Below are 26,105 nucleotides of genomic sequence, written 5' to 3' on the forward strand. Positions count from 1 at the left end.
TTTTTGAGATCAAAAGGTCAGAGGTCAACTCAAGGCCAAACTTCTAAAATCATCAATTTCCATCTGAAAAATCATCAATTTTCATCTGATTAACCTGGAGCCTGGTGTTGGCTTCGTGGTTAGGGTGGCGGCTTGGGATCCTAGGGTCCTGAGTTCAAGCCCCGTTGGCCGCTGAATTAATATACACTAGAAGGTTGACTTGGCCTGTCATCCTTCCGAGGTCGGCAAAATGAGTACCAGTGTACTGGTAAGGGGGACACTGCATCAGCGGCATTGCCACATCCCAACCAATGATGCAACCAGCAGCCACAGGCTGCACTCGATAGAGAGATCTGATTAACCTGAAAATTAAGCAGCAATTGCGTTGTCCATCACTGAATTGGGAAACCAACTATATTTGAAGTCAAAAGGTCAACTCAAGGTCAAAGTTCTAAAATCATCAACTTTCAACTGAAAAATCGTCAATTTTCATCTGAGTAACCTGAACATTAAACAGCAATTGCAAAGTGCATCACTGAATTTGGAAACCATTTTTGAGGTCAAAAGGTCAAACTTCTAAAATTATCAATTTTCAACTGAAAAATCGTCAGTTTTAATCTGATTAACCTGAGCATTAAACAGCAATTGCAAAGTACATTAATGAATTCAGAAACCAACTGTTTTTGAGATCAAAAGGTCAGAGGTCAACTCAAGGCCAAACTTCTAAAGTCATCAATTTCCATCTGAAAAATCATCAATTTTCATCTGATTAACCTGAAATTTCAGCAGCAATTGCGTTGTCCATCACTGAATTGGGAAACCAACTTTATTTGAGGTCAAAAGGTCAAAGGTCAATTTAAGGTCAAACTTCTCAAATCATCAATTTCAATCTGAAAAATAATCAATTTTCATCCAATTGACTTGAGCTTTGATTAAGATTGTCAATTTTAATCTTAATGAATGGGACAATTTGATGTATCCATGGCAACCTTTGGAGAGGGGGTGAATTTTGCATGTATCGTATTCTTCACGCTGTCTTTTTCTTGTTTGACTATTTGTCTGTCTGTGTGCAAGATATCTCAAAAAGTTGTGGACGGATCCAGATGAAATTTGGTGGGCAGGTTGGGTGTGCGACAAGGATGAACTAGATTTTGGTGAAGATCCGGATACGACTACTGGAATTTTTCAAAGCGATTCTTCACCATTGAGAGATAGGGCCAAAAACGATATATAGCACGATATCTCAAAAACGTTGTGGACGGATTCGGACGAAACTTGGTGGGCATGTTGAGTTTGTGTCAAGGACGAATTGATTCGATTTTGGTGAAGATCTGAATCCAGATCTGGGTACGAGAATTATTTAATTTTCAAAGTGATTGTTCACCATTGAGAGATAGAGTCAAAAACGATATAGTGCTGTAGAGCATGATATTTCAAAAATGTTTTGGGCCCGATACGTTCTCGTGGATCAGGCATTACGTGGCGGAGGTATGCGCTCTACCGAGTGCCCTTCTAGTTTCACATGTAATGAGGTGTATATAACTGAAGGTGTGGTCTCTAAATGTGGGAAAGGAAACCATCTCATGGAGTGAATTTTTCTAACAATTTCCACTGTAAAGACTAAATATAGAAGGTAGCAAGCCTACCTAACATTGCATAGTGCTTCAAACATTTTAAATGTAAAATCTGCAATGATTACATTGAAGAAAATGCTTCAAGTGTTTAATTTTGTTTAAGTTTTTGGCAAATGGAGAGGATTAAGAGAGGTTATGGATATCAATTCAGTATCGTTTCTGTTAGTCATTTGAACTTACCGATTGAACAACAACGACAACAGAAGCAGAACGATGTAGTTCTTCAAAAAGGTCGACAATTCAAAGGAGTATTCACAAGTTTGTTTTTCACAAAAAAGACAGAAATTAAAGGACTATGATATGGATGCAGAAAAAGGTAATAAATAGTTAAACTGTTACAATTTGATAATGAAACTACACCAACTGGTGAAGCCTTCTCAGTGTGTTGTAATTTAGTTATGATTAATACGAGTGATGTCATGTTGTTGGTAATATTATCTTTTGGTGTTTTGGTCCTTTTTATGCATCATGATTGTGAACTATCCATTGAAGAAAGAGAGCACACTGGGTGTTCCAACGTCATCGAACTATTGCTTAGTACACAATGTACATGAGATCCCCAGTTCTTATGCCATACAATGACCGTTTAATTATTTTAAAAAAAAAACCAATCAAAACCAATCAAAATCTGTTCATGAATTTTGTAAACATTCTGAAATAATAAACAATTAAATAACCGACCTCTGTTCGGCAAAATTATATTTTTCAAGGCAATGTTAATTTTTGCGCCCCTTCTACCCTCTCCCCCCTCCTCCCTTCGTAACCGAAAATCCTGGATCCACCCCTGGTAATTCAAACAAAACTTTAACGCCAACTTTCCCCAATTTGTCATGCAGGAAATGTTTCATTACATATTATATTGAATATAATTATATTATATTGACTCCCTGGGAAGTCAGATACTTCAGATTATATATATATATATATATATATATATATATATATATATATATATATATATATATATATATATATATATATATATATATATATATATATATATATATATATATATATATATATATATATATATATATATATATATATATATATATATATATTAGCCTGGTGCTGGTGCAGTGGTTAGGGCAGCGGCTTGGGATCCAAAAGGTCCTGAGTTCAAGCCCTGTTGAGCCACTGAATTAATACACCAGGGGGTTGACTCAGCCTGTCATCCTTCCGAGGTGGGCGAAATGAGTACCAGTGTACTGGGCCGGTGTATACCCCGGTTAAAATAGGTGTACAAATCCCTGTATCATAAGAGGCGACCAGGGTTGCGTCAGGAAGGGCATCCGGCGTAAAACATGTGCCAAATTTCCATGCGGATCATACGGATTGATCCGCTGTGGCGACCCCGAATGGGAGCAGCCGAAAGAAGAAGAAGATATATATATATATATATATATATATATATATATATATATATATATATATATATATATAATTTATTCCCAAATTTATTATTTTATTCTTAAATATTTTTTTTATTTATTCATATATATATATATATATTTACAGTATATTACTATCAGAGGAACCTGCACCTTGTGTGGAGGGAATTTAGTTGATATAATAATAATGATTTGTAATACCGACTGCTTCTCACCTGGTGACGCTATACGATACACATTTACATAGAGAGAGTTAAGGTCTTTCCCCCAACCTGAACTCCCTACCCTGTAGTTTTGAAAATGCTTTCTTTCCTCTCCATTTTCCAAGAGCATTCCAACGGTATTCAATATGATGGGGTTTATACCGGTGTGGCCGATCCTATCAATGGACAGACAAACAATACAACTGTTATTTATATATACTAGTGTGTGCCAGTCGGTGCAAACAACAAAAAAACAACAACTTTCAAATCGCGAGCCAGAAACAACAACCACACAGGCCGTTCCTTCGCTATCACGTGCCCGTATGTGCGTGGTCGTACGCGCAAAAAAAAAACAACTAAACTTTCAAACCACGAGCCAGAAACAACAACCACACAGGCCGTTCCGTCGCTCTTCCTACAACCACACTTCCACACACAGAGTTAATTAATTTCCAAATTAAAATCAAGTTTACCTCCCTGTCTTTGCTTGTCATGACATTCGCTGCCATGTAACCGGCACGGCCCGTGACGTCATCGTCGGCCGGCCGCGCACCGGCCCACGCAGCAACGTGTCCTGTCATTGGTTGGTAAATAAATGGCCATAACTTGGGAAGCACTGGTCCGATTAATATCGAACCTTGAAAAGGCACATACTCGGGTCCCCAGCAATATACCTGGCAAGTTTCAATTAGATCGGACCAGCGGTTGTCGAGAAACAGCGGTCACACACACACACACACACACACACACACACACACACACACACACACACACACACACACACACACACACACACACACACACACACACACACACACACACACACACACACACACACACACACATTGCTGGAATTATAGATAGATATATGTATATGAGATATCGTGCTGCTGCCACGACCTTTCCCCACATTCCATGCATGAACCACTATGTGAGTGAAAGCTGAAAGACCCTCCCTTAGTAATAGTGTATATCCGTGATAAGTCTCCTCTTCTCTTTAACTGTGGACCCTGGTCATGTCGTTGTCCATTCTGCTGAAAAACTCTTAATGATCTCGTATTTCATTTCATCTTGAAGGAGCCATTGTTTGGCGTTGGGAGTTCTATCAGTTTATAACTCGGGGGGGGGATTCAAACCTGGTGAATTGCTCGGTACGACGAACCATCGAACATACAGAGGGCCCACACATCACGGGGGAATCACCTCCATGGAGAAACAGTACAAATGAGCCGTGGACGTGGACGGGAGTGGGTGCAGCGGCCCCTGCCGACGGAATACCTGTTGTTGGAGCGTTTGTGTGTTTGAGAACAAGGCGTGGAGGGTCACGTGGTGCGGAGCGGGGTCACGTGGTGCGGAGCGGGGTCACGTGGTGCGGAGCAGGGCACACAGGGAAAACGGAGTCGAGGCGGCGATTCAATCTGCGGACGAGGATTTGTTTCACAATGGTAGGGTTTCCATTTGGTCTGGCACGGCTCGGCACGGCTCGGCATGCGAGACGCCCTATTTACACGGATTTGTTACTTACCGTGCATGAAGCCATGAATACCGATCGAATTACCATTCCGATGTTATTTTCCATTGTGTTCCGCTGTGACGAGAACACGAACTCGCTCGCTCGAGGACCCTTCGCGGGGTCTTGAGGTCCGTGTGGCGGCGCAGGGTCGTTACATCAAAAATCATTACGTTGTTGATTCATGGCGGTTTTCCTCCGTTGCAAACAACGGTTTCGCCCTCCTTGTTGTACTAACGGATCTCTCCTTCCGTGTGCAGGGCGATAACCTAGTTGTGTGTGACATTGACGAGGATGTGATCACGAAGATCAATAAGTTACGATTTCGTAAAGAAACGACCAATGCCGCACTTGTCAGTAAGTCTGAAACACTCTCACTCTGATGTTTTGTTTCCCTATGGAAAACCTGAAGGCCCATTACATGTTGCTGGGGCAGTGTCACGCAAGGGACTGACGCAGCTCAGATGCACTTTACTGGGTGGGGCTGCTTGTCGTGGGTGGGGTCGGTGCTGGGGTCATGGTCAGTGCCGTGCGCCGCAGGGTCAGTGCCGGGGTCATGGTGTCGTACGCCATGGGGTCAGTGCCAGGGTCATGGTCGGTGCCGTGCGCCACGGGGTCATGGTCGGTGCCAGGGTCATGGTCGGTGCCATGGGGTCGGTGCCGGGGTCATGGTCGGTGCCAGGGTCATGGTCGGTGCCATGGGGTCGGTGCTGGGGTCATGGTCGGTGCCGTGCGCCACGGAGTCAGTGCCGGGGTCATGGTGTCGTACGCCATGGGGTCGGTGCCAGGGTCATGGTCGGTGCCATGGGGTCGGTGCTGCGGTCATGGTCGGTGCCGTGCGCCACGGGGTCCGTGCCAGGGTCATGGTGCCGTGGGGTCATGCCGGGGTCATCGTCATCGTCATTGCCTTGCGCCGTGGGGTCTGTGTCGGGGTCATGGTCGGTGCCTCATGCTGCGGGGTTGGTGTCGGGGTCATGGTTGGTGCCACACGCTGCGGGGTTGGTGCAGGGGTCATGGTCAGTGCCGCACGCTGCGGGGTTTTTGCCGCTCAATCTGCAGCTGTCCTGCAGGTGTACTGATACAGCAGGATGAAATTTTGGTCCCAATTTTATATATTTATTTTTAAAATGCTAAGAAATTCAATCTTTTGAACATGGAGCTGGAAACATTGACTTGATTCCTTTTTGGTGTATTTATTCATTCTGCAGCATTACTGCATAAACAGTCGTTGTTTCTGGACAGGTTTGATTTGTGAGTAAAATATTATGATTTTAAATTGCTGATCGTAGGGCTTGCCATTTACAGACATATTAATAATACACTAGTACGGGCCTGTAATAATAATAATAATAATAATAAAAATTAATAAATAAATATTCAAACCGCGAGCAACAAACAACAACCACACAGGCCGTTTCTTCACTCCCGCGTGCCCGTACGTGCGTGGCCTGGAAGTTGGCATAATATTCGCAATTTAGTTTTAATGCCCAAATATTCAATTAGAGCCAACTTATTTTGCCTTTTCGCAATGTCATCACAAGGAAAAACAAAAAGAGAAGAGAAGAGAGAGAAAAAAAATTACTTCCTGGTTCGAAGCACACCAGCACTCTGATGTTACCGAAATTTATGCACCGTCTCATATGAAAACGATCATAACTTGGGGCATTGTGTTTATCTATAAATGCGCATAAGAAATCAAGAAATTATTAGAATACACGGTCATCACTATCCGGAAGCCCGTACGTTGTAACCCGAAATGAGGAATGCGACTGAGCTTCCCTTCCCCATCGGCTACACCCACGCAATAACGTGTCTTGTCATTGGTTGGTAAATAAATGGCCATAACTTGGGAACCACTTGTCCGATTAATATCAAACCCTGAAAAGGCACATCCTCAGGGCCCCAGCAATATACCTGGCAAGTTTCAATTAGATCGGACCAGTGGTTGTCGAGAAACAGCGGACGCACACACACACACACACACACACACACACACACACACACACACACACACACACACACACACACACACACACACACACACACACACACACACACACACACACATTTTTCTGAAATTATGATGTTACCTTCTTATCTGACCCAGAAAGGCATGAATTGAATTGCCAAGTGTAGTTCATATGAAAACTGCGAAAACATAATGTTCATATAAAAATCATGCCAACCTCATTACCTCTGCCACCGAAGGTGGACAGAGCTTATGTTTTCAACCGTCTTTGTTTGTCTGTGAGCAGGATGTCTCAAAAAGTTGTGGATGGATTCGGACGAAATTTGGTGCACAAGTTGGGTGTGTGACGAGGACTATTCGATTCGATTTTGGTGAATATCCGGAAACGAGAATTTTTTAATTTTTCAAATGCTTCTTCACCATTGAGAGTTGGGTCCAAAACCGATATGTAGCACGATATTTCAAAAAGTTGTGGATGAGGTTGTTGGGTGACGAGAACAAGCCGATTCGATTTTGGTTGAGGTCTGCATCCAGATCTGACTTATCAATGTGTTACAAAAGTTAAACTGTTCACCCCGGTGGAGGCATGCGCTCTTGTTGTTAATGTGCTGATTTGGGGTCAAAGGCAGTTCTAGAAATGAAGTTCATTTTGAATGTTAGTTTTTTTCTTAAATTGTACAACTTTCGAAACCACTTCCCACCATTTTTAATCTTTAATGTGTATTGAAGTTTCATTATCTCCTGCTCGGAACATTTAAATGGTTGCATAGTCATAGTCGGTGCCGCTCGCCCCGGAGTCGGTTTTAGGGTTAGGGTTAGTTGGTGTCGCGCGCCGTGGGGTTGGTGTTGGGGTCATGGTCGGTGCCATCCACCTTATGTTTTCATATCCACCTTATGATTTCATGTCCACCTCTGTCCACCTTATGTTTTCATCCCTGTCTGTCTCTGTCTGTCTGTGAGCAGGATATCTCAAAACGTTGTGGATGAATTCAGACGAAATTTGGTGGACAAATTGGGTGTGTGACCATGATGAATGGATTCGATTTTGATGAAGATCCGATACTTATTTAATTTCTAAAAGTGATTCTTCACCATTGAGAGATGAGGCCAAAACGATGTAGTACTGTATAGCACGATATTTCAAAAATGTATTTGGCCCGATATGTTCTCATGGATCAGGCAAAACGTGGTGGAGGTATGCGCTCTACTGAGTGCCCTACTTGTTTCTCTCTTTCTTTATCTATCTCTCTAAGGAGACGTGAATTGTTGCAGAAAATTTTCGGTAAGGCTCACTTGGCTGCGGCTGGATGGGTTTGAGGGTTGTGGAGTAGCGGCTGAAACCCGAAGCCTATCCAGTTTCCTCCTGATGACTCCATCTTTACTCTTTACTTATTTGAGTTCCTTCTGATGACTCCAATGTAGTATGTGGTCTTTCGTTTGATCATCTGCCAGTACTTATTGTTGTTAACAATCCCACGGTGATGTTTGAAAAGATAGTCGGCCATTATAGTGCTACGGCTGTGGAAATTCGCAGAACACCATAAAGGTCCTTAGTTCAGTTATTCCGGTAAGTCTGTGTTCAGTTAGATTTCCCCACCATTGTTTAATGGGATTTATTCGTGTCACTGGGCTGTGATTCTTTGACATAGCTGTTTTTCTTTTCCTATCGTTATTTTGGACCAACGACAACCACACCTGCCTCACAACAACCACAACCACACCTGCCTCTCAACAACCACGCCATCCTCACCACTCCGCCAGCAACTGTCAACATCTCCACGAACACAAAAGGGGAACAACAACTCCCGCCCCGATTTCTCTGGTAAACATGAATGACGGTTGGGAAACAACAACTGATCCAGCCGATCTCTGTTTGGAATGTTCCCCCCCCCCCGCGCGCCGCGAAGGGAGGGACGGGGCTCCGGGGAAATAAAAGGGTGCACGGAGGCGCCGCTGAAGAGGTCAAGGGGCGGTCGGTCAGAGTGTCAGTGTCAATCGGCGGTTCGTGGTCTTCTGCCCGTCTGGGTCTTGGAGAAGCGGTCCGTAGAGCGACCCGCTCGTTGGAGCATGCAGTCGGTGGAGAGTCCGGGCGTCGCGGAGGGGACGCGGACTGGAGGCGTCGCTCTGCCAGCTGTGTCGCGCGGACCTGCACGTTCGTGCAAGGAACACCGGAGAGAGCTCACCCACCATCGCACCACGAGGGTGTAGGTAACCTGCAATGGTCCCGTGGGATTCGTTCCGTCTGCCAAGTCCCACGCCATAAAGGTCGACGGACACTGTCTGACTCCCCTGTCTGTGGGGGTAGTCTTTTATTTTCCTTGGGTTTTGCTTTGGAATGCATGTTGTGGCGCCGTGTCTAGCGAAGTAAAACTGTATAAGTGGCTGTACATAAATTGCTTATAGTCGGTTGTCGTGCTTTCGCTTTATTACTTCCATACCTGCATGATTGACTGCATATGTGCATGTGTAAATAAATGTGCTTGTGTGAATGTTACCTGTTCGTCGTGTCTTTTTTTCCCCCATTGGAACGCCGTATTGCATCTCGGAATATTAGTTGGGTTTTAAATACCCGTTAAATAGAATCAGGTCGGGCGATAATACCCGCTCAGTTATCACTGCAGAATGGAACGGACCGCTTGAGCAGTTCGTGTCCAAGACGACCTGCGCCGAGGTACGGTCTCCTGGTAGGCTACCCGCGCGGGTACTTAGGTATATCAAGATTCGGCGATTGACCCTATTCTGCGCGGGTAGAAAATTGGCTAGGCCGTGGTGGGGTTGAAGACCCACCCGTGACAGGGTTCCGGCGTTGTTCCGGAAGGTCACGACTGAATTGTCCGTCCGGTGGGCGAGCGGCTACTATTAGTGGGAAGCGGTCGTTCGCACGCCGGCGGGCGCGAATTCGTAACAGTATGCTGGTAGGCTGACTTTGGCCGAATTCTAAATTCTTGTTGAGTGGCAAAAGCACCCAGTTTATTCCTTGTCCAAATCGCTGCTTCAGTAGCACATACTTTCTTGGTTCCCAAAATGGCGTATGTTCTCTTTCCCTTCCTTCGCTCTCCTCACTCCAATCTTCTCCCAACCTACATTCCTTTCACTCCTTGCACCTCCCACACTTACTTTTCTTTCTTTCATTTCCTGCGCTGTCCTTCAACTCTTCCTTTTCTAAATTTCGTGGTGCTCACTTTTGTGCATCTATAATAAGTGTCAGTGTGTCTCCTCCATAACTCCAAAACCATGAAACTCAGCGGTACCAAACTTTGTATGCATGCTAAGGGACCTCCAAGATAGTCCATGAATGGAAACTATATGTTTGGGTTAATTTATACACACCTTTTGAAGATAATTTACAGTCTTATTTTATTATCCTTTATCAAAGCGTCGTACACGGTCACCTCACTCTTCCTCTCTGGGGTCTTAATTCGCCATTTTTTGGGGCCTGCTCAACAATGCCTTGACTTGGCATGTACTGTAATGTTTTTTTTTTTTTTTTTTTAATGATAAAACACTCAATTTTTTTTCTTTTCACTTTCCTCACTTACATCATCGAATGCCTGTTCTTCATACCTATGGATCACTGTATACATCGAGCCTGGTGTTTGCTCAGTGGTAAGGGTGGTGGCTTGGGATCCTAGGGTCCTGAGTTCAAGCCCCGTCGGCCACTGAATTAATACACCAGGGGGTTGACTCAGCCTGTCATCCTTCCGAGGTTGGCGAAATGAGTACCAGTTCCAGTGTGTGTACTGGTAGAGGGGCACTGCATCAGCGACACAGTCGCGCTTCAAGAAATGATAGCTAGCCCGGCAGCTAAGCTGCCATACGACCACCACCACATCGCTTTTGTAAGTGCTATAGTTTTCAAATTAGTAACTTGGACCGATTTCATGTGTTATACGATGCGATTTTCTACGATCTACTCTCACGGACAAATTAAAGTACATCATCGAAATATGATTTCGGCTTTGGAGGATCGGATCACGTGGACTAAATAACTATCGAAATCTCGTGAAATCTGAAATGTGAAGAAATTAGTGATGTTTTGGTTTTTGCGGGTGTGTCCCATTACCAATCAGTTTGCTATTGCTTGACAAGCTGACCGCTCTTTATCAAACTTTTCATTGGAGTCGTTGCTTGAGTGCTTAAGCCACTTGTGAAGTGCTCTACAGGCTGCTTGGTTGTTTGTTTGCAAGCCATGGGCATACACGGCAAAAGTATTCGCACTGTTACTGAATATATCGATCTGCTTGAACAAAGTTCAGCTTGAAGTTCAGTTCAGACCCTACTCGCCTGCTTTTAGCCTTGCGTTGTCATGCGGTACCTCAGACATTGGCTCACCCACTGAAAATGTGCAATTTTATTTTACACGATTTCCCCTTTTTGTGCGATTTGCTTTTATTATACGAGCCGTCACTTCGACATAGAAAGATGCATATAAAAAGTAGAACTTTTCGTTTTTTAAAAAAGTTTCTTTAACCGTTTTGTTGGAGTGCTTGCTTTTGAGGGCTTATCCAGCTTTGTGAGCGCTCTACAAAGCGTTGATCTGTACAAGCTTCCATGGTGATACCTTGATTCAGTTCTCCATGGGGACATCTTCAGAGTAAGAAAGGCAAAATAAATTGGATAGTTACAATGAGTAAAAAATATTTTCATTGTTTACAAAGCAATGAATCCCCTCGTCACAGCAGGATAGGTGAGAGGGTATGCATGCTCGCTCTAAGCTGTCTAACCTGGGTTTGAATCCCAACCCAGCGAAAACTGTCATGATTTCTCAAGCAGGGTGATTCATTAATGTGTGTGCTATCCCTCAGATGGACGTTAAACTGGGCGTCACATCTGCTGGAATCCCCCCTCCCCTCTCCCACACTTCTCCCTCCCTCTCTCTCTCTCTCTCTCTGACCCCGACCCCTCCATCTCCCCCTTCCCCCTCGCCCACACCTCTCCCTCTATTAAGGGGGCTGTTAAGGACTTAGTTTCATTTTAAATTTTAAACAGCTTCCCCAGAGTGTGGCATGTACGAATCCAATTTGGAGTGAACCAACTGGAGGGGTGAAATAATTGGCTGCAGATGTGAGCATGCAAGCAGCAATTGCTGCAAGCACGAAGAGGTACGTAGACTACACACTGATGTGGTACAAATGGGTAGATTGGGACTTTAAAAGGTCTCTCTGTGGGGGTGTGTGCGTGCCTGCATGCTTGGTTACTTCTGCGTGGTGCGTGAGTTTGGCGGGCGTGCGAACCAAACTCTCACCCGAGTACGTGGTGCCATAGTGGGGGTTATGCAGCCGTCTCATGAACTATGTGTTTTGGCACGCGGGGAGCGGACGTGCTGTGGTGCCAAAGCCACATGGAACATGCTACGCTGTGTGGCTGTGGGGAAAGTTGAGTATGCTGGTGAGTTGAGTATTCAAAACAGTGAGGAAAGTTGAGTATTCAAAACAAATCTGATTCGGAATGAGTTGACCAGATGGGTGAAATAGTTGCTGCATGTCTGAGCATGCATACAATTTGGCCTTTTCCAGGTAGATAGCGTTGGTTTTAAACACTCCCACCCGGGTTTATATAGACCCCGGCGGTTAAAAAGAAAATGTTGCTGTTTTGGCGCATTTTATCGCCCTTCCCCTCCCCTTGCACTGCCTTCCCGTCCCCTCCTCTCACACCACCTTCCTGTCCCTTCCCATCATGCTGCCATCCCTAACCCTCCCCTCATGTTTACCTCCTCCCAAATCCCCTCCCCTCTCCACCCCCATGGACATCTCTGGGCGGTCTCCGCATGCTGTTTTAACGTACCCCATTTCGTTCAATCCTGTACTTACCCTCCATTCCTCTTTCTCCACAAGGCCCCCAACCAAACACAAGTCCAGAACCCCCTCCCCTCATGCTTACCTCCTCCCAAACGACCTCCCCACCCACTTTCCCCCTTCTCTCTCTCTCCCCCATTCTCACTCCCACCCCATTCTGGAGTGTGTCGTGACATTTGGTGAGGCATCGCTCTCTCCTCCCCTCCCTTCCTCGCTCTTCTCCCCTCTTCCTCAACCTCTCCTCACTCTCCCTTCTCTCCCTCCATCCTCTCTCTTTCTCACCTCCCCCCCTTAATATTCTTGTCAATGAAGCGAAAGGTTATATTTGCTAGTATGTAATAGATGGTACAGCTTATCTGATTAAATATCTCAAGGAATAGTGAGCTTGCTTGTTGTTTTTTTCCTCAAATTTTCAGAATGAGAAATGAAGACAAAGCCACATTTTTGCAGCAGTTATATGGCTCGTCTACTTATTACATATGCAAAAATGAGTGGGAGGTGGTGAACATTTATGCCATATATTTGTATACATAACTAGAACGGTACTCGGTCGAGCACACACCTCCGCCAGGCTCAACAGTGTACGTTGTGTCTCCCAATGAAAGGCCGGATCTGGATTCAGACCTGGTCCAAAATTTAATCGGCTTGTTCTTGTCACCTAAACAACTCATCCACCAAGTTTCATCCACCAACCCGTCCATAACGTTTTGAAATATCATGCTCGACGGTACAGTATATCATTTTTGGCCTGATCTCTCGATGCTGAAAAAATAAAATCACTTAAAATAAATAAATAAATAAAATTCTTGCATCTGGATTTTCACCAAAATCAAATCAATTCGTCCTTGTCACAGCCAATCTGTCCACAAAGTTTCGTCCATAACCTTTTGAGATATCCTGCAAACAGACAGACAGAGGGTCTGTGAAAACATAATCTCCATCCACCTTCGGTGGCAGAGATAACAAACGCCCTCATGTTTTATTTTATTTATTGGCTTTGCATAAAGTTCCATCAAACCTGCTCTCCATGTCGTGCATTTGGATTCTCACCCCACAATTAAAAATGACATTTGGAAAGCTAAAAAGCATGAGGCAAAGGCCATACCTTTCACCTGCTTCAACTTGCCCCACACAATGGTAGCCGCGAGCAACATGAGTGGAAATAGAGGAAACGTCATTGTTCAATCAGCCGTTTGTATTGTAAGGACATGCAGGTACCAGTGATGACATGGATGGACTCGTATAAACATGATCGTCTGTCTTTGTGTGTTTTCCAGTGAAGGTTGAAAAACAAAGGAAGACTGTCGTGCTGGATGAGGAGTTCGAGGTTCAAAACAATATATTTACACTCACACCGAATATATTATTATTATTATTATTATTATTATTATTATTATTATTCCCCTTTTCCTAATAACTACCACCTAATTTGATTGGTTGGTATATGAGCAACACAAGCAAACAGAGCCCCTTGTCGCTGCAGGACATCTCCGTGGAAGATCTGAAGGATGAACTTCCCGAGAGACAACCGAGATATCCTTTATGCCTCGAAGGCAATGAGTTGTTTCCACGTCGTACCTTTGTATTGTACCTGTGTCCAATCGCTGTTCTTCCATTTATTTTTGGTTTGTTTCACCTTGTATGTTGTGCATAACTTTGGTTATGAAGATGAATATACCCATCATGGGAACATATTGTTTGGGTAGGTGGGGAGAGGTATTAGGTAATGAGCAAAAAACTCACGCAGGTAGGATTTGCTGCAATTCCAAGGTGGCAAAGTGCAAGAAAGTTACTTAAAATAATTTTTTAAAAAAAGAAAGATTTGTGCAGTGTTCAAGGCTCGATGAAGAGCTCGTACATGCGTCGCACGTACGACACGCACGGGTGTACTTTTGCATGGATTACAAGGAGATTGGTACATGATGAGCAAATCAACACAACATTTCGCCTGTTGTTGGATTAGCGGTTAGGGTGACTGGCTTGGGACCAAAGGGTCCTGAGTTTGAGCCCTGTTGGCCGCTGAATTAACACCAGGTGGGGTTGACTCAGCCTATCGGCAAAATGAGTGCCAGTGTACTGGTATACGGACACAGCATTAGGTGCATAGTCGCGTCCCAACTAAATGATAGCTACCTGCGAGCCGAGCTGCCAAAAGCAAGCAAGAAGAAGAAAAACACAATATGTGGGATTTTAACCAGGGATCCCAGAATCCTGAATTGTTTGCTTCGGTGTGAACACCAAAGCTCCTCATTGAGCCTTAGATCTGTGTAGCTGTAAATAAACAGAAATACAAACTGCCTTGTGAAGCAGACCAAAGCTGATGTTTTGTGCGTTGACCCTTCTACAGAGCAAGAGAGAGCGCGCTCGAACTGTCTACCGAAGCAGACCAACACAAGCTTTGACAGAGTTTCGTATTGCTGAATTTTTTTTTTAAAGTGCATGTCAAAGGGCATTCTATATCTAGCCTGTGGCTGATGGTTGCTGGGAGTGCAACTGTGCTGCTGATGTAGTGCCCCTGCTAGCAGTGAGCTGGTACTGATTTTGCCGACCTCGAAAGGATGACACACTGAGTCAGCCCACCTGGTGTTATTTTACATCACCACAGGAGCTCGAACTCAATAACCTAATATCTTAAGTCAGCCACCTTAACCGTTAAGCCAACGTCAGGCTTGGGGCATTCTGATGAACTCGTTTCATTTTTCAATTGCCCAGTGGATTATTATATGACAACATAATGAATTAGAAAGAAGTACTACTATGACTACTACTCATCTGCATGCCCAGCTAAGGGGCATAGCGACCCCCATTGGGGGGTTGACCCTTTTGCACTTAATTTCCTTGGGGAACATGAGGTTATGGCAGGAATTCTGGGGAATTTTTGTGGCCAGGGTGCCGGCGATTTTTTTGCTTTCTCTTCGCGAAGGACACCACGGGATCTTTAACGTCCACCAACTAATGCCAGCAGGTGGGACGCCCAGTTTAACGTCCATCCAAGGAACGGCACACACATTGACGCATCACCCTGCCATCACCTCTCGGCCATCCTGCCAGCCCAGAGAAGTACAAATTACTTCGTATTATGACGACATGCATTTCTCTGCAACGCACGCATGGCACCACGTTAATTGCATCACTTTTTTGTGGGCCATATCTCTTGGCACCTGCTGAACACGATCAGTTGCTAGGGTTTTTCCCCTCATTTTGTGGCTTTCTGATGGAGAAAAGTGGAGGTTGAGGAACGCACGGCAGTTCATGGGAATTTGGATAGCCGAGCAGTCTTGCCAGGTGGCAGCTTCTATCATGTGGAGTGTATCCAAGCGTGGTAGAGACCACCGAGAGGTTAATGGCCGAGAAGATTGCTGCGTGTGCCTCCATCGCTAACAACCGTAACTCTCTTTTTTTTTTTGGCTAATAAATAAATAAAGTCGTCTCCTGTTAGTAAGCTATCATCAGATGAAGATAAGGTTGCTAAAGTAAGGCTGCATTACTTGATGCACTAATCTGCTGACTATTGTGAAGTAGACACAAGGTTCGGGTGAGACATGGAATGCCGTGCTAGCAATTCTTGAAGCAGATGGGAGATTGAAAACAAAGAGAGGTTACGCGGCACTGCGGATAGGAAGGAAAGGCCTTGGACGGATGAAGAGAGCAAATGTTTTTGTTTCACTGTAAAATGAATCAAAAGAGGGGTTCGATTGAGGCTAAGGTGAGAAAAAGAGAGGAAGAGGACACTTGAGGGTGATAAGGTGCATGGGTGTGTTGGGGCAGAGTGCAAGAGAATCCTCTTGGGTCGATTATATGGAAAGGTGTGGCTGCATAAGCGAGCTTTTATTTGTATTTTTTGTATTATGATTGGCATAAGATGATCTGCCGAACGTTCCTATCAAAAGTGAAAAGGAGAGCGTGTTACGTGGTCAGAGGAGGAAAGCCGGAGCATCTGCTGGGCTGCTCTTGAGTCGTGTTGACACCAGGACGTTGGGCATTTTGTCACACGGTTATCATGGTTTTAGAGTCTGGAAGGCCTTCTGTGTGCCATTTTAGGTATGTGGTCATTCCTTCATTTCGCATGGAGCCTGTGGCTGCTGGTTGCATCATTGGCTCAGGACGCAGATGTGCCACTGATGCATTGCCCCCTTGTTGGGTAGAGCAGGAATTTGTAATTTGTAACCTACTCTTCGTGAAGGGAACCGTGGGATCTTTAACATCCACCAGCCAATGCCGGCAGAAGGAACACCCAGCTTAACGTCCATCCGAGGGACAACACACACACACACACACACACACACACACACACACACACACACACACACACACACACACACACACACACACACACACACACGGATGCTTCGGCCTGCCTGTCAGGAAGACGGTTGATAGCTAGGCCGAGACGGCTCGGACGTGAGTGTACATACCTCTTTGCTATCCTGCCAGCCAAGTATATAGTGATAAAGCCAGAAAATACACCTGCTGGGCGTCTCAGGAGGATTTGCTTTAAGGTGGGGAAAATGTACAGGTGGATTTGTTGTTTTGTTTTTTTTAATAATAAAATACCAGACAGTTACTTCCAACCTGTAGCCTGCTCTGCGAATTTGATGTCCATCTCTCAAAACGGATGGTTATGGTCGAGTTGATTGTTCGCGCTTCTATTTGATTCTTCACATATTATTATCATTCGGTATGATGACAACACAACAACAACAACAAGCATTTTGCGGACAGGTTCGGTGTGTGACAAGGAAGAATCGATTAGATTTCGGTGAAGATCCAGATCCCGATCCGACTACTAGGATTTCAAAAGTGATTCTTCACCATAGAGAGATTAGGCCAAAAACGATAAAATAATGTATAGCATGATATTTCAAATTAATTTTGGGCCCAATATGTTCTCAACAATCAGACATTTCGTGGCGGAGGTATGCGCTCTACCGAGGACCCTTCTCGTTTGAAATGTTATCATGTTTTTTGTTTAAACTATAGAAATGGAGCCAGTTAGTTAAGCATGGCGTAACTCAGCTGAAAAGAAAAGAGAAGCGAATCAGAAAGTGTTTTGCATCACGTTTCCTCTGTTTCACCAACAGTGAGTTATTTCCAAAGAACCTTTCACCCCCCAAAAAAGGGCACAAACCGTTTTGAAGCAATTTTGTTGCTGCAGCTGCTTCACCAGTATTGTGGGACATATTGTATCGTAACTGCACACCACGATTAAAGCTCAAACGTACAGAGTGCAAACTATTTAAATAATTGTCATGCTTTCGTGCCTACCCGGTAGGTTATGGGTGAGAGTTGTTCTATCAGGAAAATATATCATAATGTTGGGTGGAGGGCAACCTCCTGACACGATGCAACCACACCAATGCGGTTTCTGTAGCACGCTGCAGCTGAGTACACTTTATTTAATCCCAGCCTAGACACCAGGGTTTAATTGATTCGGTGAGAGCTGATGGGTTTTTCCCTACATTCACAGATGAGAGATGTGGCTGGGTCTTTCTTTATCATTTATATATTGACTGCTTTTGACGTTTGCACATGGTACATGCTTGGGAGCATCGTTGGTATGCATTTCTGTCTGCGTTGGCACTGATGATTCACCAACAAGCATGAAACCGGTCTGGCAGCTGAGGGGGTGTGTCGTATTGGGATTCTCATGTGTGTACTATTTGTGAATATTGTTGCGGGGTCGGGTGAGAAGACCACTAGGTGGGGGAAGCTACGTCAATTCCCACCAGACTCCCCGGAATTGTAGGCCGTTGCTCACGGATAATTCCGTGACGCGGCGGGTCGCTTAACCGACCGTGGACGCCAATAACTCAACCGCGTGACCTAGGGTCCTCCCGTCTATAATTGGGTTACTTAATTAATCACGTGGTTTAACTACCGGGGAACCATGCCCTATTAGATCTATTAGATCTAGTGTGTGCCAATCCTAACTATTAGACGCCTTGTCCGAAACGGATCACTCTACCAGATCGGATCACCTTTCCGCATCGGATGCAGCCGAGCGACACTGCCAATGGACGTTCCTGCTAAAGTAGGAACGGATCATTGGGAATAAAGACCCGGCTAAACTTGGATTCGAACCATGCTGGACCAATGGGGGAAAAGACAAAGGCAAGCTGGGAATATTCCTAATGTCAATTATTTATTAACAGCAAGCGAGGAAAAGCATGTGGTACGACAAAGATTTATTGGGTATGTAACACGGTGATAGAGGAGAGAGGTGTGGGGTGCGACAATAATACAAGCAACTTACTAAGCAGACACAGTGCAGACATGACGGGATATTATTAACAGTAACAACAATAATGTTCTTCTACAGGCTTACTTAACAGACAGGTGCCAGCACACTCAGACACACACACACACACAGAAAAAGAAACCCAAATGTGACAAAGGAACTTTTGCTGCCAGGGAGGGAGGGGAGTTGAGGTTATAGCTTTTGGTACCTGGGCGTTTCGGGGAAGGGGTGCTCCGTGGTGCGGTACCCGACAATAGTCGCGTTGTTTTGGCCACAGCCGCACGTGTGGAGATTGTGTTATTGAGTGGAGAAGGGCGGAGTCCAGAGGGCGAGTGTGGAGCAGGAGGCGAGGTCGACGTCGTGTGGGCGGAGATGAGGAACAGGAGGCGAGACGTAGGTGGAGTCGAAAAGTAGGAACACTCCGCGTGAAAAACACCCACACCGAACACAACACACTTCTCAATTCTCAACACTGAGGATTTCTCCGTCTTTTATAGAGCCTGAGGCTTGGGGGAGGGGCCATGCCGAATCCAACGTCATCGCCCGAGCCGGGCGCTCCGACCCCTCACTTGGTCCGCCAGCTTGGGCCGGATTTCGGGCAGGCGCTGGTGCAGCCCGCCCACCTTGCTGCCAAAGCATTCGTGACTCGCCGCACATGTCTGGTTTCGGGTAGATATTGATGCACGGTTATGGTAGACGAGACGAGGGGCAAGCGTGTTACATACCCAATAAATAAAAGGGGAAAATGATTTAATAATCGTAACGCACTCCCTTGTTTCCCCACTAAACAAAAGGAAGGAGTCTATGTGCACGTATATTAATGGCATAACTGTCTCGGGACACCTATCTGTTGTATGCATGCGGTTCCTAGAACTGCAACAATATCATTATAGCTGTGGAGGAACTCTGGGAAGGGTTTGAAACAGCAAAGGGCTTACCTTGTGTAGGCCTTCTTGGTTGCTTTATGCAGCTTCTTCAGCTGGAAGAGTATCGGAAGAATCGATTTATTTACATAATCATACCCCCATGGGTTGAATTGATTAGGTGAGAGCTGATTGGTTATTCCCTTCATTCACAGGTGAGATATGGGTGGGTCTTTGCTTTTTATTTTTATATATATATATATATATATATATATATATATATATATATATATATATATATATATATATATATATATATATATATATATATATATATATATATATATATATATATATATATATAAACATTTTGTGGGGTAAAATTGTTTAGTTTGTTTTTTGGTTGCTGGGATTGCTGGGAACGCAGCTGTGCCGCTGATGCAGTGCCCCCTGTTTCCAGTAAGCTCAGACTCATTTTGCCGACCTTGGAAGATTCAACCCACCTGTTGTTATTGAACAGCACGACAGGGGGCTCAAACTCAAGATGCTAAGATCTTAAGGCAGCCACCTTAACTGTTAAGCCAACACGAGGCTTATCTGTTTAGTATAACATTAGTTATTCCTTAATGAGCGTTTCAGAATAAGCAAAACATAATTCATCGTGATGTTAGATATGCATCGCTGTACATGGATGTTCGTCTTCCCTGTCCCCCACCAAACCTTTGGCTGCTTCATTGACTCCTCAATGATTTGTCTTGCCTGGTGATAGACACAGAATAATGATGCATGTAGTTTGTAGAAAAGTTTGTTTTCAGAACTCCAATTTGTGTCTTTGACCTTCAATACGTTTGTGCTGTACAGTTATAAGTACAAACATGATGACGGACGATGCTCCTTCCCTTTATGCTTCATCTTCATCAGCCCACAAGGTCAGACTTTTACCCGATTGTGTGAAGGATTTTCCATCCTCGGGCTCTTATGAAGACTGGGGGTTGATTTTTATTTATATATTTATTTTGTTAGGTCGTGCAACTGTTCTTCATGTCCTTTGACTCAAAATGTTTTGTTGGCATTTCTTATTACACATGCACCGAGAAGGGTGGGGGTGGTTCAACTTTTCAACCATACTTGCTTACATTCCTGATAGATAAAATGGCCATTCACAAAAAAATTGCAACTGATTCAAAAGGTACAATTTTTCAACCCTGTATTTGTGGAACACCATTTAATTTATTTTTGTGGATTACATTGCTCCAACTAACGATCTTGATCATTTTACGCCCATAACAAACAAAAAAAATTCAACCGCAGGTTGCAAACCGGATCTGCAGATGATGTATGCAGGAACCAAGAATAACCTTGTGAGAAGTGCACAGCTAACGAAGGTGAGCTTTCACTGGAAGTTGAAGTAATTCAAGAAGGAGAGGCTGCACTTGAGTTCCACTTTTTATTTTTTCCATCTTTATTTTTGTGTAGTCAAGGCTCATAGAAGAGCTGGAACACTGAATCAGGATGCATTGGAACAAAAGGAAGATTCGGGAAGAAAAAAAACCTGGAAATTTGGAAGGCGGTGGGCTTGGGGTGGTGGGAGGGAGGTTAACAGGGGTAGAAAAGTTCATGGTTTTTTATGGGGGACGATCTGAGATGGTGGTGAACAGCTGTCTTGAAGACCTTAAAGAAGAACGAGATTGAAGGGAGTGTGGAAATTGATTCCACAGGTGGGAAAAGGGGAACGAATGAGTGGCGGTGAGCGGTGATCCAGGATTTTGGAAGTTTCACCAAATGAGGGTTAATGGTGGACTGCACATACCTGGGGGTGGGGAGAGAGACAGAGACAGAGACACAGACACACAGCACAGAAAGAGCAGATGGTTCAAGACCAGGAAAGAGGTGGTGGAAGACAAAGACCACTGATCTGTCTACGATGGGAAATTTATAGGTCCATAGACTCAGCTTCATCGTTGGAGATTCCAATATTCATGAAGGCCTTGGTTTTCATGGTGTCAGTTGAGCAAGATGTGAGGCAGCAGAGCTATCCCAGAGGGGAGGGTGGTACTCCATCAAGCTGTGAATGAAGGCCTTGTAGGTAGATTGGAGTTCAGGTGTGCCAAGGAAGGACTTTAAACAACGGAGGATGCCCAATCGTCGACTGGCCTTGGAAGCCAACTTTGAAATGGGGTTTGCCCAAGGAAGATCAATGCTGACAGTGAGACCAAGGAGTTTGAGTTAATGAACTTCCTCAAGAGGATTATTACGAAAGTAGATGTGGGGGAGGGGGGTGGTTGCCACAGTCCAGAGAGAGAGATATATATATATATATATATATATATATATATATATATATATATATATATATATATATATATATATATATATATATATATATATATATATATATATGGAGATATGTCAGGATTGAAAGACATATTTCAAGTGTTTGACCATAAAGCCTGGTGTTGGCACAGTGGTTAGGGCAGCGGCTTGGGATCCAAAAGGTCCTGAGTTCAAGCCCCGTTAGGCCACTGAATTAATACACCAGGGGGTTGACTCAGCCTGTCATCCTTCCGAGGTCGGCGAAATGAGTACCAGTATCCTGGGCCGGTGTATACCCCAGTTAAAATAGGTGTAGCATATCCCTGTGTGTCGTAAGAGACGACCAGGGTTGTCAGGAAGGGCATCCGGCGTAAAACATGTGCCAAATCACTATGCGGATCATACGGATGATCCGCTGTGGCGACCCCTAACGGGAGCAGCCGAAAGAAGAAGAAGAGATTTCAAGTGTTTGACCATCTTATGATTTTGTCAAGGTCTGAAGAGGGAAGAAGTTGCAGCCTACCTGTCTGAAGGATGAGGGATGTTATAGCAGAGGGTGGCATCATCAATAAATATATATATATATATATATATATATATATATATATATATATATATATATATATATCAGATTTCCAGAGTCAGAAAGAAGTTGTCAACAAATATATAGAGGATTTCTGGAGAGTCAGAAATTGATCAGGAATAGGATTGGGCCCAGAACTACTTTGGGAGACACCAGCCTTGACAGGGAGAGGAGATGAAATGATTCCACATGTTGGCTATGAGAGTGGAAGAAGTATGTTGGTCATGTGTGGAGTCTGGAGTTGGAAGAGCAAAGCAGGAGGCCAGGCCACACATACACATACACATACACATACACATACACATACACATACACTCTCTCATGTCTGACATTGAGGGTCTCCATCCATTGTTAGGTGAATAGAAGCAGCATGTCCAAGTTAGAGTGACCTGGTCTGAATCCAAGTTGGTGATCTGAGATGGTTGTTAGAGAAAAGGAAGGATTTCATATCAAGTGTGATTATGGATTCCATGACCTTGTTGATGGGCAGTAAGCTGATGGGTCTGTAGTTGGAAGGGATCAGTTTTTCACCTTTTTAATGTAACGAAGTGATGTTGATGGATGTCCAAGCAGATGGAAGATGATCTAGCATAAATGATAAGGTGAAAATAGAGGGAGGATGTGCAAAAGCAGCAGAGGAGGTTTTTTCAGGACAAGTGAGCTGATGCTGTCCGGTACGGTTTCAGAGTCGAGGCTTGAAAGAACCTTCTCAGGTGCAAAAGACAGAGTCCATGGGCATTTTGGGTACGACTGGGACGGGTGGGTACCAAGAGAGAGAGAGAGAGGGATTGGGGACACAAGATTTGGAAGCAAACAGAATTGAGGCATTCGGCCTTTTGACGAGCGGAGTCGACTGTAGTGCCATTTGAGATGGAAGGGGAGCATACACCAGAGATAGACTTAACAAGGCACCACCAGGTTTTAGAGGAGGGAGAGAAGTTTGAAAGTTCATTTTTGAGGTTGGACAGATGTTGTTTTCTGGCTCTCCTGAGGGTGGACACACACTTGTTGCAGACTTTGTGGAATGACCTGAGATTGCATTTGAGTGGGTTTGCTTTGCAGGAAGAGAAGGCAAGTTGTTTCAAGGTATCTGCCTCATCACAGGATTCAGTATAACATGGGTAGAATGATCCATTGGTGCAGAAGATCTTTTATTTTATTTGTTATTTCAATGTTCTTTAGGAGAATGTGTTCCTAAGCACTGTAATAAGTACGAGTTTGAAGCACCCTCTACTGGTTAGTTGGGGAAATGGTGACTGAAAAGGATGGCAATCAAACAATGAAACCTCACTTTGATGCAATTCTACCCTCGTTAACCCACCCCAATCCCTCCTAAATTTCCAGTTTTCCCTCCTGAGAGTTCCTTTCTGTATCCATCTTGTCCAGCCCATGTGTCCTCTCTTACCTCCACCCATTGTTTCTCCAAGTCTCCCTCTATCTTGGCCTTCAATTCTGCTGTTGGTGTTTCTCCCTCTCTACACTGCTCCTTTTGGGTCCTGTTTGGAAGCTTATGTCTTTATGTCCTATTCTGTTCAGTGTACTAACTTTTCCATGAGCCTCGACTCGACTGTATACAATTAAAAAAAAAAATCTTTTCCCACGTCAGATTCCAAAGGAACAGATTTTAATTGAGTGAATACTTTACTATGGTCTTCTCTTCTCCCTCGCAGGTATTCGAATTGAGAAGCACGGAGGAGTTCACAGAATCATGGCTGAGGGAAAAGCTCGGATTCTTCCGCTGAAATATTAGCCATGTCAGTATTAACGGATGAAAGTAGCCTTAACCTCATACGTGTCATTAATTATGCAAAGCCAAAATCCTGGAAGTCATTTTCACTTTAGAATTTACAGACAATGCAGTTGGTGAAATTTACTCGATTATTTTTGCCAATGCATTTGGGCATTTTGTACACCATTTAATCGGGTACATTCGGAACATGGTTTTTGTTTTTTCGATTTAAAATAAAAGTGTTAAAAGTCCTCTGACACTTGCATTGGGTGTTCTGAAAATTTTTTGGGGAGATGTGCCATGCTGAAGCGCTCGAAGAGTTAAAACAGAGTATTAGATAGGGTCTTCATTTGATGTGCCATTCTCTTGACAGTGTTCGTGATGCTAAAGCAGTTTCTTGGCAAGGATTATACTGGGTAGTTTGCCATTGCCTTCCCAACGTTTTGTCTGTGTTCTATTCCTTACAATGGCTGAACGTCAAGGAAACAGGACGTACCACAATGTCTTTGGTTCGACTCAGCCGGGGTTGGAACCACCGACCACCTAGATTCAGAGTGGACGCTCTACCAATTATGCCACAGAGTCTGTAGGGTAGTAGGGTCTTCGAGTATCAAATATGCATTACTCTTATTGGAGGTGGGTTAGAGCATCCGTTCTGAATCGAAGGTCAGTAGTTTGATTCCCATCCGAGAATCGCATCACTGAGGCGAAGGTCACATTTGCTATACGGCGGCCGTATGCCCTCTGAATTTACAGAAACGTGCGGCGGCCGCAGAGAAACAGGTGGCCTCAGGGAGGCCCTACGCCGTTTAGCTATATTTTACAGGCCGTAGGGTCGCCGTGGAATTATAGCGCGGAGTTATAACTTTTTTTCATTTCTACGTTCGCCGTAGCAATTCGAGAAGCCAAGCTATGACGTAGATGTGTTCCACGTCGACCGTACGTAGGGCGTGCGGTGGGCTTGCGTTATTCGTGTGGCTGCCATAAGCTCTTCTCAATGAAAAATGAATTTTCCCAACCCCAAAAAAATTACGGTGGCCGCACTATTTCCACGGTCTCTGTACGGTGACCTTGCGGTCTGTGTGACTACCTGCGGGCAAAGCAGGGTCGACGCACGGTTCCCCCACGCCCGCCGTGCACCTACGTACGGCCTCCGTGGCAGTCTGCGTCGACCGTGCGTCCACCGTGCGCTACCGCTAGAGATCGGAGTATAGGTGTTTGCCTATACTGTGGTGCCCGCAGAATCCCAATTTAATTCGTTCCAGGAGGCTGTTCGGATTGCAAAAAGTTCGGATTCCAAAAATATTTTCCCAATAAGAAATAATGGAGTGAATTAATCCGTTCGTGGACCCAAAGAAAACCCACTTTCAAGACACTTTAAACTGAAATTACCCATGTTTAAGGCAAAAATAAGATGAGTAAATGACCTGCGGTGGCGGTGTATTGTATGTAAACTGGTACAATCACCACATCCAAAGGTCCACACAGGCTCGAGCTCCGTCCTGGGTTCCGATCGTTCGCGCACTCTGCGAGAGCGCTGCCCCCAGGGCAGCTCATCAAACATGATTCCCGCAGAACCACAATCACTTTCATCAAACGCATCAGGCTGATGTCATCATGAATATTCCAAATTACAACTGGTTTTGCTGTGAAATTCAATCCTTGCCCGACAGTCCGTCCACTACATGTGATCGGATTGCTTTTTTTGTTATTGATTAAAACACAAGTTGATTAAAGGCCTGTCACATTTGGCTCGGCGGCCGGAGGGTGTACAAAATGTACGGGCACTACCAATTGTAAAGCGGCCACAGTCACATATGGTTTTAGCAGCGTCTCGAACGCTGCTCATCGAGAGCTCGGCGTTGTTGTTGTTGTTGTTGTTCTTCTTCTTCTTCTTC

General features: G+C 44.5%; 1 protein-coding gene across 1 annotated transcript; it reads left to right on the plus strand.

Moving 5' to 3' along the window:
* The first annotated feature begins 4,518 nt into the window (after window positions 1-4,518).
* On the plus strand, window positions 4,519-24,464 carry GMFB (glia maturation factor beta). Its single transcript, XM_085851219.1, has 7 exons — window positions 4,519-4,652; window positions 4,978-5,074; window positions 13,759-13,808; window positions 13,965-14,014; window positions 20,429-20,511; window positions 20,894-20,967; window positions 24,149-24,464. Exons 1-7 carry the CDS (start codon window positions 4,650-4,652, stop codon window positions 24,218-24,220), a joined length of 429 nt encoding a protein of 142 aa, XP_085707345.1. The 5' UTR covers window positions 4,519-4,649; the 3' UTR covers window positions 24,221-24,464.
* Window positions 24,465-26,105: the final 1,641 nt, after the last annotated feature.

Source organism: Eptatretus burgeri, chromosome 13 (genome assembly GCF_056783735.1).
Source record: "Eptatretus burgeri isolate ZD-2024b chromosome 13, Ebu_testis_v1, whole genome shotgun sequence".
Lineage (NCBI taxonomy): Eukaryota > Metazoa > Chordata > Myxini > Myxiniformes > Myxinidae > Eptatretus > Eptatretus burgeri.